This window comes from Megascapheus bottae, chromosome 18 (genome assembly GCF_031878675.1).
Source record: "Megascapheus bottae isolate mThoBot1 chromosome 18, mThoBot2.hap1, whole genome shotgun sequence".
In the NCBI taxonomy this organism is placed as follows: Eukaryota; Metazoa; Chordata; class Mammalia; order Rodentia; family Geomyidae; genus Megascapheus; species Megascapheus bottae.
The window spans coordinates 26735433-26747709 of NC_143526.1; the positions used below are offsets into that span (position 1 = coordinate 26735433).

General features: G+C 50.9%; 1 protein-coding gene across 2 annotated transcripts; it reads left to right on the forward strand.

The window, feature by feature from the left end:
* Positions 1–306: 306 nt before the first annotated feature.
* Slc4a11 (solute carrier family 4 member 11) lies at positions 307–10946 on the forward strand. Of its 2 annotated transcripts, XM_090352061.1 has the most exons (19): positions 307–371; positions 3081–3242; positions 3357–3400; positions 4216–4447; positions 4533–4614; positions 4881–5004; positions 7012–7215; positions 7291–7384; positions 7478–7603; positions 7684–7797; positions 7886–8018; positions 8277–8350; positions 8825–9083; positions 9156–9262; positions 9364–9532; positions 9623–9796; positions 9979–10174; positions 10255–10424; positions 10560–10946. In XM_090352061.1, the coding sequence occupies exons 1-19, from the start codon at positions 311–313 to the stop codon at positions 10627–10629; spliced, it is 2595 nt and encodes an 864-aa protein (XP_090208187.1). In that variant the 5' UTR covers positions 307–310; the 3' UTR covers positions 10630–10946. The 2 variants fall into 2 exon arrangements, with proteins under 2 accessions (XP_090208187.1, XP_090208188.1); XM_090352062.1 differs by lacking the exon at positions 10255–10424.
* The last annotated feature ends 1331 nt before the right edge of the window (positions 10947–12277 follow it).

A 12277-nucleotide genomic window follows, 5' to 3' on the forward strand; every position in this document is an offset into this window, starting at 1 on the left:
ACTTCCAGCTTTTTCTGAGTAGTTAATTGGAGATAAGAGTCCCATGGACTTTCCTGCCCAGGCTGGCTTCCAACTGGGATCCTCAGATCTCAGCCTCATAAGTCATCAGGGTTACAGGTGAGAGCCACTACTATAGTGTGGCTTACAGGGAAGAATTTAATCTCTTTAATTAAGATTGGTGTGTTTTCTTTCTCCCTAATACTGTTTCTCAGTGTCTGTCATCCCTCCATGGCTTGGGGCAGGGTAGGTTGCAGGTATGGAGCTGGTTACAAGACTTTGGCTTTCCTTGTAGGAAACCCCCCCCCCCACCATGTCACAAGCTTCCACTGTGTCACAGAATGGATTCCTTGAGGATTCCAGTGAAGACTTAGGTGAGTGCAAAGAGAGCTCCTTGTTGCACATCTTTAGGGACCTGCATGTCCCTGGTCTTAGCTCCCTGTGTGGCCTGGGGCTGCTGCTAAAATACTTTGGAACTTTCCACCAGTTAAGGGTCAGGGGATGCTGAGGTCTGGTGGAACAGCTGCTGCTTCTGCTTTTCTTTATGGTGGTTCACTGCTAAGTGGCAGGTGTCTGGACAAAATTAAGCAATCCCTTGTGCAGTCCCTTATCTCTCAGTCCCCACCTAGCTCTGCACTTGGCCCTTTAGAAAATCTTGTGATAGCCGATTGCGGGCTTAGCTGGGGCACTAGCCGGGGCTTGGTGACTCACGCCTGTAATCCTAGCTACTCAGGAGGCTGAGATCTGAGGATCAAGGTTCAAAGCCAGCCCGGGCACAAAAGAACCTAAGACTCTTATCTCTAATTAACCTCTAGAAAATGGGAAGTGGGGCTTGGCTCAAGGGTAGGGCAGTCACTTTGAGTTGAAGAACTCAGGGACAACGCCCAGGCCCAGGGGTAGGGTGTTAGCCTTGAGCTGAAGAGCTCAGGGACAGTGCCCAGGCCAAGTTCAAGCCCTATGACTCACAAAAAAAAAAAAGAAAGAAAATTTTGCAATATCAGTTGTCCCCCTTAATCTGTTGTCCTTTCCTGAGTCTCTAGGCTGGTGCTGTCTTGCCGCTCCTGTGCCCAGCCCAGTGTTGATTATCAGGGCATAGTTGGAACTGTGGTGGTGTGTTCTTCATGCTGGGTTCCCAGAGGCTGGGGGTTCTGTGTGCCAGTCTGTGGTCAGGTTAGCTTTGTGGCTGGGCTGTAGGATGGCATTGTAGGAGCCCTGCAGGAAGCTAAGGCTACATAGAATAGAGCTCTGGGTAGAGGGAGAAGATGGACACACACACACCCAAGGCAGCATGGGGTAGTAGTGCTGGAAAGAGTAGAAGGCAGACTGGGACAGGTTAGTACTGGTGGAACCAGATATTGTCTTGATTTTTTTTTTTTTTGCCAGCCCTGGGGCTTGAACTAAGGGCCGTGGGATTTCCTCAAGGCTAGCTCTCTACCACTTGAGCCACAGCACCACTTCCGGCTTTTCTTTGAACCAAGGTCTTTGTGCAGCTAGGCAAACACCCTACCACTGGGCCAAATTTTCAGCTCCTGTCTTGATTTTTGTGTGTGTGTGCTATTAGTAGGGTTTGAATTCAGGTCTTCAATCTCTTGCTCAATTTTCTTACTCATTGCTGATGCTGTATCATTTGAACAATAGGTTGAATCCAGCTGTTTTTGCTGATTAGAGAAAGAAGCTCTCAGATTTTTCTTCCTGGCCTGGCTTTGAATGTCAGTCCTCTAGGTCTCAGTCTCCTGAATAGCTAGTATTACAGCAGGCTAACCAGCTGTTTAAACAAGGTAAGTCCAGAATACAGAAGGCAGGGAGGACATTATTTGACTTAATCTTTCTTCTCTGGGCTCTGGATGCAGTATAGGTCTGAGACTGGGAGTCACCAGGCTTTGAAGTCAGGAAATTGGGGAACCAGATGTACAGAGAGGTCTGGTGAACTGGTGTGAAGAAGAGGCAGGTGTAGGTGCACTGCTGGTCAGTCTGTGGGCAGGTGTTTGTGTACTTCTTTCCTAGGAGTACTCACATGTGAGGAAGTCAGTATAGTGCAGTCTGGAAGAGGTTCAGGCTAGGCCAAAAGAGAGGCAGGGCTGTTAAGAGAACTCCCCAGAGGAGGAAGACTCCAAATGAACCCTAAAATAAGGCCCTGGCGGGAGTTATACCTTCTGAGAGGAGTGCGCATGCCTGGGGCACTGGAGATGAGTGTGGAATAGGACTGGGTCTCGAGAGCTGAGGCTCACGGAGGGCCGAGGACATTTGTATGTCACCAGGAAGTCTTTCTATAAGAAGAGGCCTACGAGGGGCAGTTTTGAGATCATGTGCCATGAGAAAAGCATATGATGAGAAGAGGCTTCCTTCCTCTTTCTTTCTTTCTTTCTTTCTTTCTTTCTTTCTCCTTCCTTCCTTCCTTCCTTCCTTCCTTTCCAGTCCTGGAGCTTGAACTCAGGGTCTGTGCATTATCCTTGGGCTTTCTCAAGGCTAGAGATCTACCACTTGAACCACAGCACCATTTCTGGCTTTTCCTGTGTATGTGGTACCAAGGAATGAGACCTGGGTCTTCGTGTATGCTAGGCAAGCACTCTACAACTAGGCCAAACTCATTTCTTTTGACTCTTCCTGGGCCTTGAACATTGCTGGACTGGGTCTCAGCCTAGAGGAGGCCCCACCTGCACTCCCTGGCATCAGGGGCTCTAAGCTGTGTTAACAGGGGTTGATCTGGAAACTGCAGTAGCTCTGCCTTCCCTTGGGTTCCGTAGCCTGGGGCTTTTGGGAGACAGAGGCTAGTCAGTCTTGTCTGTGCTATGTACCTTGGGCTTAGTCTGTGGAATGAACATATTGACAGTGCTAGAACCTTGGTTCTCATAGCTGGGAAATGTTGGTGAATGTGCCCAGCAATGTCTACCTATTGGCACCATGAGTGAGACCAGGCAGGACCAGAAATCCTGCCCCTGTGCGGAGGCCCATTCCTGGTGTGTGTGTGTGTGATCCCTCACCAGTCAAGGTGCCTAGGTGGACATTGCAGGGAAGTCTTCTTGTGCTCTTCCTCCTCCTGGTGTACAGAATTAATGGCTCTCTTGGGTATCTTTTGCTGACAGCTGCATCTCTGAACTATTTCAAGAATGACACAGATAGCACCAAAGCCCGAGAGGAGAACCTGCGGGATGAGAACTTTGATACTGCCAACTCCTCAATTGTGTCAGGCGAGAGTGTCCGGTTTTTTGTCAATGTCAATCTTGACATGCAGTCCACCAAACCTGGTATGAAGCCTTCGGGAGGGACAGGCCTGGGAGGCCCTGGGAAGAGAAAGCCCTGCTCTATCAAGTGAGACCTGAATAGTTGGTGGCACACTGAGTTTTTCTCCATTTTTCTAGATATTGCCACTGGTGGCTGCATGCTCCTGCACACTTCTCGCAAGGTGAGAGCCTGTCTTGGGGTCCCTTGTTGGAGAGAGCTGCTTCTGTTAGATTCCCCAATATGTTCCTCTCTTCCATCATCTCCAGAAATTTTTAAGCAGATGTGTGTGTGCGCGCGCGTGTGCGTGTGTGCATGGATGCACATGTACCAGTAGTGTAGCTTGAATAGCCTCACACTCTTGCATAGTTTTTTCTAAGCAAGGCTGGAGCATTTTGCTGGTTAATTGGTGATATGAATTTTTTTTTTGTCTTGCCCATCTTGGGACTTGAACTCTGGGCTTGGGCATTGTCTTTGGGCTCTTCAGCTCAAGGCGAGTGCTCTACCACTTGAGCCACAGAGCCACTTCCCAGTTTTCTGGTGGTTAATTGGACATAAGAGTCTCATAGTCTTTGGTGCCAGGGTTGGCATTGAACCATGATCCTCAGATCTCAGCCTCCTGAGTAGCTAGGATTACAGGCGTGAGCCACCAGCACCCGTAAAAGCAGAGATTTTATTGATTGATGGATCACCAGTCATTGGGCTTGAACTCAGGGGCCCGGCACTGTCTCTGAGCTTCTTTTGCTCAGGGCTAGCACTCTACCACTTGAGCCACAGCACCATTTCTGGCTTTTTGCATGTATGTGGTACTGAGGAATCAAGCCCAGGGCTTCATGCATGCTATGCAAGCACTCTACCACTAAGCCACATTCCCAGCCCTCTAAGACAGAGCAGTGTTGGTCCTGGTGAGCAGGGGCAGCCAGAGGCCACCATGAAGGAGGGCAAAGACAATAGTGTCCATCACAACCGTGTGTGGTTCTGACCCCGGATGCCCCACAGTACCTGAAGTTGAAGAACTTTGAGGAAGAAATCCGTGCACAGCGGGATCTGGATCGCTTCCTGGCACAGGCCAGCATCATCCTGGATGAAACGGCCACCTCTCTGGATGAAGTACTGCGAACCATGCTAAAATGCTTCACCCAGGACCCCAACCATGCAGAACCGAAGTGCAACCTGGACCGGCTCATGGCCAAGCTCTTTACAGATGCTGAGAACCCCATGGAGGGTAAAGGTAAGACCCACGCCCCTGCCTTATGCAAGGGGACATTAGCTGCTGGGCTCACTGACTGCTTCTTTTCCCTCCATTCTGCCTTTAGCCCACCTGCTGTCAGATACCATTCAAGGAGTCACTGCCACAGTCACCGGGGTGCAGTACCAGCAGTCGTGGCTCTGTATCATGTGAGTTAACAGGCAACAGCCACCATACTTTGGGGTTCCGCCCAGGCTCCCTCTTATCAGCTTGGAGCTTGGCATCTTATATCCCTGCAGAGCACGGCCCATAAGTGACACAGCTGTGTTTGAGACAAGGAGGTCTAAGCACTCTATCCCATTTGGTCATCCTTTCCTCCCTAACTGAGGGTACAGCTTGGAGCTCTGGGTAACTGGGAGCTGCAGCCCCTGAGGGTGGCAGCAGTGGGTCCTGTGTGTTCTTCTGTTCCTACCAGCTGTACCTTAAAAGACTTGCATAGGAGGCACGTGTGCATTAGTCGCCTGATTCGCCCACAGAACTGGGGGGAAAACTCCTGTGAGGTTCGCTTTGTCATCCTGGTGCTGGCTCCACCCAAGATGGTGAGTTCACGTCTTGGGGTGGCTTTGCTTCTGGGGAGGAGGGTCTCTGGAAGCCTTTTTCTCACACCTGAATGTTTACGTTTCTGTCACATCTGTATTTCCCAAGAAGTTGCTCAAAAGGTTTTTCCTTACCTGAAAAGGAATTATTTTTCCTGCAGTACTGAGGTTTGAACTCAGAGCTTGATGCTTTCTAGATAAGCATTCTACCATTCAAGCCATATGTCAGCTTTTTATTTAGTTAGTTGCGGTTTAGTTTAGTTTTCAGGTAAGGTACCATGCTTTGGATCTTTTTGATTCTCCTGCTTATGTCCTGAAATAGCTGGTTTTACAATTGGGCGGCTCTGGGCCCATGATGGTTCAAAACACTGGGGTTTTTCTTTAATCTACTCTTTGCCCACTCTAACTCTCCTCATGTATTATTTGTGGGTTAAGAATCCTTAATTTTATTCCTTGGACCATCACCACCCCATCTAGGACACCTGCTATATATTTTTAGAATTTTTAATCCAATTAAGATAGGGTCTTACTATCTAACACCCTAGGCCAGTCTTGAGCTTCAATTCCTGACTCCATTCCTCCAAGTGCTGAAATTACCATGGAACTACACCTCTAGCTCTCTGTTGGCGTGTGTGCATGCGCGCGCATGCACATGGGCAAGGGCATGTGTTCTGGGGCTTGAACTCAGGTGCTATCCCTGACCTTTTTTTTTTTTTTTTGCCAGTCCTGGAGCTTGACCTCAGGGGCTAAGCACTGTCCTTGGGTTTTCCTTAAGGCTCTATCACTTGAGGCACAGCACCACTTCTGGTTTTTTGATATATATGGTACCAAGAAATCAAACCCCAGACTTTGTGCATGCTAGGCAGGCATTCCACCACTAGTCCAAACTCCTGGCCCCAACCCTTTTTTGGGGGGGGCTAGTCCTGGGCCTTGAACTCAGGGCCTGAGTTCTGTCCTTGGACTTTCTCAAGGCTAGAGTATAACTTGAGCCACAGCAACATTTCCAGTTTTTTCTATATATGTGGTACCGAGGAATTGAGCCCAGGTCTTTGTGTATGCTAGGCAAGCACTCTACCACTAGGCCAAACTCTCGGCCCTGTCCCTGAGCTTTTATGCTTAAGGCTAGTACTCTACTACCACTTGAATCATAGTTCCACTTCTGACTTTTTGGTAGTTAATTGGAGATAGAAGTCTCGTAGACATTGCTGCCCGCATTGCCTTCAAACCCCCATCTTTAGATTCAGCCTCCTGAGTAGCTAGGAATACAGGCATGAACCATTTGTGCCCAGCTGAAGGAGAAAAGCTTTATATTGTCTCAGTGGTTTCAGTCTGTGGTCAGCTGGCTGCATACTGCCTTGGTCTAAATACTGTGGTGAGCAGGGCTTCATGGAACGAAGCTGCACATCTTCTGGCCACAAGGAAGCTGAGAGAGAAGGGGAGGTCCTAGGATAAGACGCAGCCTGCCAAGGCAGGTCCCCTCAATCTACTTCTTCCTACTTCTTTATTTTTACCACCTCCCAATAAATCCCATCGTTATGAATCCATTATGGAATTGACCATTGTTTGAATCTGAGCCCTCATAATCCAGCTATCTCTCAATTTCTGGACGATCACTTGAGGCTTACCCCAACTTCACAGCTCTAGCAGTTGACCTTGGACAGGAAAAAGAGACCAGATCAGCCTGGACCCCTTCCCTTTAAAAGTCAGATGAGCCTGACTTGGGAGTTTTGTTCCATTGTGATTTCTTATCCACAAGTTTTGTTTGTTTTTTTTTTGTTTTTGTTTTGTTTGGTTTGGTTTTTTGGTTGCTCGCAGCAAGGATTTGTAAGGAAAATATTGGCTAGTAGTTCTGCAGAGCAGCCAACCTGATAGGAAGTGTAGTGGGATACTGTAAGGCCTGAGCTTCGAGAAACCGGCTGCCAGTTCACAGGGGAGCCCCCGCCTGGGAAGGGCAGGGCCTTCCCTATGCTCCAAGGCTGCACACGTAACTCTCACATCCTCCAACTCCAGAAGAGCACCAAGACAGGGATGGAGGTGGCACGGACATTTGCCACCATGTTCTCGGACATCACCTTCCGACAGAAGCTTCTGATGACTCACACGGAGGAAGAATTCAAGGAGGCCTTGGTGCACCAGCGGCAACAGCTCACCATGGCGATGCCAACGTTATGGGAATACAGCATGATCTCCCTCCCTTCTCACAAACATCCAAAGGTACAGGAGAGAGGTGGGCCTGCGTGGCTGGGGTCATGGGACAGTTGGGGCTAAGAAGTATCGTCTTCTCCCCAGCCCCCGAAGTTCAAGGACTTCTTGCGATTTGGGAAAGGCATCCGGGAAGACATCTTGCGCAGGCTTCCCGTGTACCCCCTGGACTTCACGGATGGTATGTGGCCCAGAGTTCAGCTATTCAGGCCCCAGAACCACGTGTGTGCCCATGCTGCATTTCCAACAATACTGCCCCATCCTCCATTCCTAGGCCTCATCGGGAAAAACAAAGTTGTGTGTAAACACATCACCACCACCCTGTTCCTCTACTTTGCCTGCCTCCTGCCCACCCTGGCTTTTGGATCCTTCAATGATGAGAACACAAACGGCGCCATTGGTGAGGTGCTGGTGACTAGTGGGGTGTGTGCTGGGCAGGGTCCCAGGCTGCACAGCTGACCTGCCCATGTCTCTCCACAGATGTCCAGAAGACCATAGCAGGGCAGAGCATCGGAGGCCTTGTGTACGCGCTCTTCTCCGGGCAGCCGCTGGTGATATTACTGACAACCGCTCCCCTGGCCATCTACATCCAGGGTGCAGTGGGGGTTGAAGTGGGAGATGGTGCTTGAGGTTCCGGGTCCAAGCCGAGCTCTGACCGCCCACCCTACCCCACTGCTTGCAGTGATCCGTGTCATCTGTGACGACTACAACTTGGATTTCAACGCTTTCTATGCATGGACGGGCCTGTGGAACAGTTTCTTCCTCGCACTCTATGCATTCTTCAACCTCAGCCTGGTCATGAGTCTCTTCAAGAGGTGACTGGTTCTGACCGAGTTGTTGCGGGTCCTTCAAGGCCAGGGATCTGGGTCTGCCTCGTGGCAGCCTCTTGAGTTCCTGTAATTCAGGGGGGCAGGTGGTACTTCCCAAGGGGCTATGGCAGACTCATTGGGCAAAGCCTGAGGCGTTGGTCTTCTTCATTAATGTGGGGTTGGGGTAGTCTCTGCAGAGGCTCAGGGACGACCTACTCTTCCCTAGTAACAACCCCCTCTTACGAGGCATATTGGTTCCTGTAGGTCCATGGAAGAGATAATTGCCCTGTTCATCTCGATCACATTCGTGCTAGATGCTGTGAAAGGCATGGACAAAAGTGAGTGTGAGCCATCTACAAAAGAGCTAAGCTGGGATGGAAAGCTCTGGCCTATGGCCTCATCGGGCAGAGGAGATGGGGTGGGGCTCAGGTTCCTCCTTCCCATGGTCAGCTGTGGAGCTCACAGCTTTGGGAGCTGTGAGTGGCAGAGCAGGGAGAGCAGCAGCCCCACATGGGTGGCAAGGCTGCCCCACATGGGCCCAGAGATGGGGGAAGAGGCACTGGGCCAGTCATGATGGGATGTCAGAGATGTGGGAATGGTGGCCTAGATGAGCAGGTCAGTAGAAAGGTTGCTACAAGGTTAGAGTACTCTTCCTTTTCCCCTCTACCTCCACTTAGAGGCCATCTTCCTTCAGGATCCTCCCCCTTTTCACTCTGTCTCCCTCTCCTGGACGCCCTCCCTCCCCATCCAGGAGGAAGCTGGGCTCCGACTTCAGAGCTCAGATGACTGAGGCTTATTGGCCTGTTCCACAGTCTTCTGGAAGTACTACTATGGTCACGGCTACCAGACAAAAAGAAGTTCGTCTCTGGTGAACCTGCTGGGCATCAGTACCACCCTTAATAGCACCCTCAACAGCACCCTCAACAGCAGCCTCCTGGACAGCCCCCCCCAGGTAGCAGAGGAAGACCACTCTAGTACCATGCACCCGGACCGGGCAACCGCAGTCCTCAGCCTCCTCATCATGCTGGGCACACTCTGGCTGGGCTATACGCTCTACCAGTTCAAAAAGAGGTGAGGGGGGCAGGAGTCGGGGGGCAGGACCAACTGTTGCCCAGGCCATGCTCATGTGCTGGTTGTCTCCAGTCCCTACCTGCATCCCCGCGTGCGTGAGGTCCTGTCTGATTGTGCCCTGCCCATCGCAGTGCTCTGCTGCACCATCATCAGCTCTTCTTGCTTCCGGGAAGTCGAGAGTAAGTTGCACCCTAAGGAGGAACATGGGGAAGAGGGCAGGGCAGCATGGGCTTATTCCCTGGGGGCTGCAAGCTAAGCAGGAGCCTGTCCCCTGCTGCAGTGAGCAAGTTTAGCTACAACCCCAGTGGGAACCTCTTCAAGCTAGCCCACATGCAGTCGCTGTCCCTGGAGGCGATCGGCAGTACCATGATCCTTGGCTTCCTGCTCTCCCTGCTCTTCTTTGTGGAGCAGAACCTAGTAGCTGCCTTGGTCAATGCACCAGAGAACAGGTATGGAACTGGGGAGGGTGGAGCTAAGAGAGCTACTCAGCCTTCTCAGGGGAAAGGGTGGCTATGTCCATGTGTGCCTGTCTTCTGCAGGCTGGTGAAGGGCACTGCCTACCACTGGGACCTCTTGCTACTGGCCATCATCAACACGGGGCTATCTCTGTTCGGGTTACCCTGGATCCATGCTGCCTACCCACATTCCCCACTGCATGTGCGAGCCCTGGCTTCAGTAGAAGATAGTGTGGAGAATGGGCTCATCCATGAGACGTGAGTGTGAGTGTGTGTGTGTGTGTGTGTGTGGCCCCTGGACACTTGGGGACAAGAGCTATGTGGACTTGAAGCAAGGGGAATCTTGGGTCACATAATCTAGGGAGGCATGTGACTTGGAGAAAGAGTCCAGCGACAGTGGCCCAAGATGGGAGTGTGGCCTTTTGCTCTGGGCCCTGCAGGATTGTGAATGTGAAAGAGACTCGGCTGACCTCCCTGGGGGCCAGCATCCTCGTGGGCCTCTCCCTGTTGCTGCTTCCCCTGCCGCTGCAGTACATCTCCAAGCCTGTGCTCTATGGCCTCTTCCTCTACATTGCACTCACTTCCCTGGATGGCAACCAGCTCTTCTCACGTGTGGCCCTGCTGCTCAAGGAGCAGGTAAGTCCTTAGCCTGAGGAAGAACTGTGGGATTGGGGACCCGGCCATTCCTGCCTACACCTGGCCATTGCTACCCACAGACGTCATACCCGCCCACACACTACATCCGGAGGGTACCCCAGAGGAAGATCCACTACTTCACAGGCTTGCAGATCCTGCAGCTGCTGCTGCTCTGTGCCTTTGGCATGAGCTCCCTGCCCTACCTGAAAATGATCTTTCCACTCATCATGATTGCCATGATCCCTATACGGTATGGACAGACAGACAGATGCAGAGGGCAGGGAAGCCAACCCAGTGCTGGGAGAGGGCAGACTGAGGTGGGTACCTGCCGCTTTCTCCTCCGACCATTCACTGCTTACCTTCTTACTTCTCCCTCTTCCCCCAGCTACAAACTGCTGCCCCAAATCATTGAAGCCAAATACTTGGATGCCATGGATGCAGAATATAGACCCTGACTGGCAGGACCTGGCCACTCCCCTTCACCAACTCTCCCCACCCTCCCAGGCTGGATCTGTGGCTATGTAGGGAGATGTGGGTGTCCGGGTTGTTGCTGTGTGTCCTCACGGCTGTTTTCCAGGACTAGGACTGGGATTTGATGTTGTGTGCTCACCACTCTCCCCATTAGCCTTGAGCTTTGGGTCAGGAACATTGCCTAGGGTGGGACTAAGCAGGGTGGATTTTCTTTTGATAAAAGAGTTGATGCCTGGGAGAGAAAACATTTCCTTGATTATGTAAGGAACTCACTGTATGCACATTAGAGAATAAATCTATTTCTAGGCTTCTGTATGCTGCCTCGATCCCTGCCATCCCAGCCCACACTCGGAAGTGAATTGGGAAGGACTTGTATGTGGAGCGCCACCTGCATGGGTGGTGATCTGGGAGGCCTCTGTGTGCCGCCGATTCTCGGCATGTACAGGAATGATTTTACCATATGCAAGGGCTCAGGGGGAAGGGCTTGAGAGTGGCAAGGTGCCGTGGCTGGGGGTGGTGAGCAGTGTGGGATGCAGGGCATATACTGGAGGGTCGCACAGTGACAGTGACTGGTAGAAGATAAAGGTAGGCCATGCTTTTGTTTGCTCATTTGGTTGTTGGCCAGGGTCCAGGACAGTAGCAGCCATCAGCAGGAACACGCTCTGAGGTTCAGGGAGTGCCCCTGTGCACACCTGTGTGCAACAACGGCAGACTGGAAGATGGGCTCACAGGTGCTGCCATGACTTCTTTAAGGGCTCTGGCTTCACAAATGCCCTGCACACCTAGTTTTGCGCTAAGGTAGTGAGTGAAGAGATTTGTTCCATCTAAAACAAAAGGGACTGACACCTAAAACAAGAATTCCTACAAAGCAATTATGGGGCTAAAGGTGTGCTCAAGTGGTAGAGAGCAGGCAAAAAAAAAGTGCTGATGGCTTATGCCTGTAATCCTCTATACTCAGGTGGCTGAGATCTGAGGATCATGATTCAAAGACAGCCCAGGCAGGAAAGTTAGTGAGACTTATATAACTGCAATTAACCATCAGAAAACCGGAAGTGCAGCTGTGGCTCAAGTGGTAAAACACTAGCCTTGAGTGAAAAAGCTCAGGGACTGTACCCAAATCCTGACTTCAAGCCTCATGACCCACAAAAACAAAAAAGACCCAACCCACGATACATATACACACAGAAAAGAGACAAAGACTGAACAGAGGCAAGAAAGGTTAACAGTTCAAAGTCAGCCTGGGCAGACAAATCCCAGTTTTTTGGTTTTTTTTTTTTTTTTTTTTGCCAGTCCTGGGGCTTGAACTTGAGCCACAGTGCCAGTTCTGGCTTTTTCTGTTTCTATGGTACTGAGGAATCAAACCCAGGGCTTCATACATGGTAGCAAGCACTCTACCACTAAGCCACATTTCCAGTCCAAATCCCAGACTTTAATCCCCAGTTAACCTAGAACACTACCCTTGAGCAAAGAAGCCAAGTGAGAACATAAGGCCCCTCAGTTCAAGCTCCATTCCTGGCACACGTGGACACACACAGCTGGACTAAGAGCTTGAGGCTGTGAGATTGAGCCACACCACACACACACACACACACCTCTCAGTAAGCAGAAAGATGGCAAACACCTGCAGGCTGA

What these genes read in the sequence shown, in the direction of transcription:
- Slc4a11 (XM_090352061.1), top strand. Translation starts at nt 311, where the DNA reads ATGTCACAAGCTTCCACTGTGTCACAGAATGGATTCCTTGAGGATTCC. An exon ending in CATGCAGTCCACCAAACCTG is followed by an intron (nt 3,243 to 3,356) that starts GTATGAAGCCTT and finishes CCATTTTTCTAG; the next exon opens with ATATTGCCACTGGTGGCTGC. An exon ending in CTTCTCACAAACATCCAAAG is followed by an intron (nt 7,216 to 7,290) that starts GTACAGGAGAGA and finishes TCTTCTCCCCAG; the next exon opens with CCCCCGAAGTTCAAGGACTT.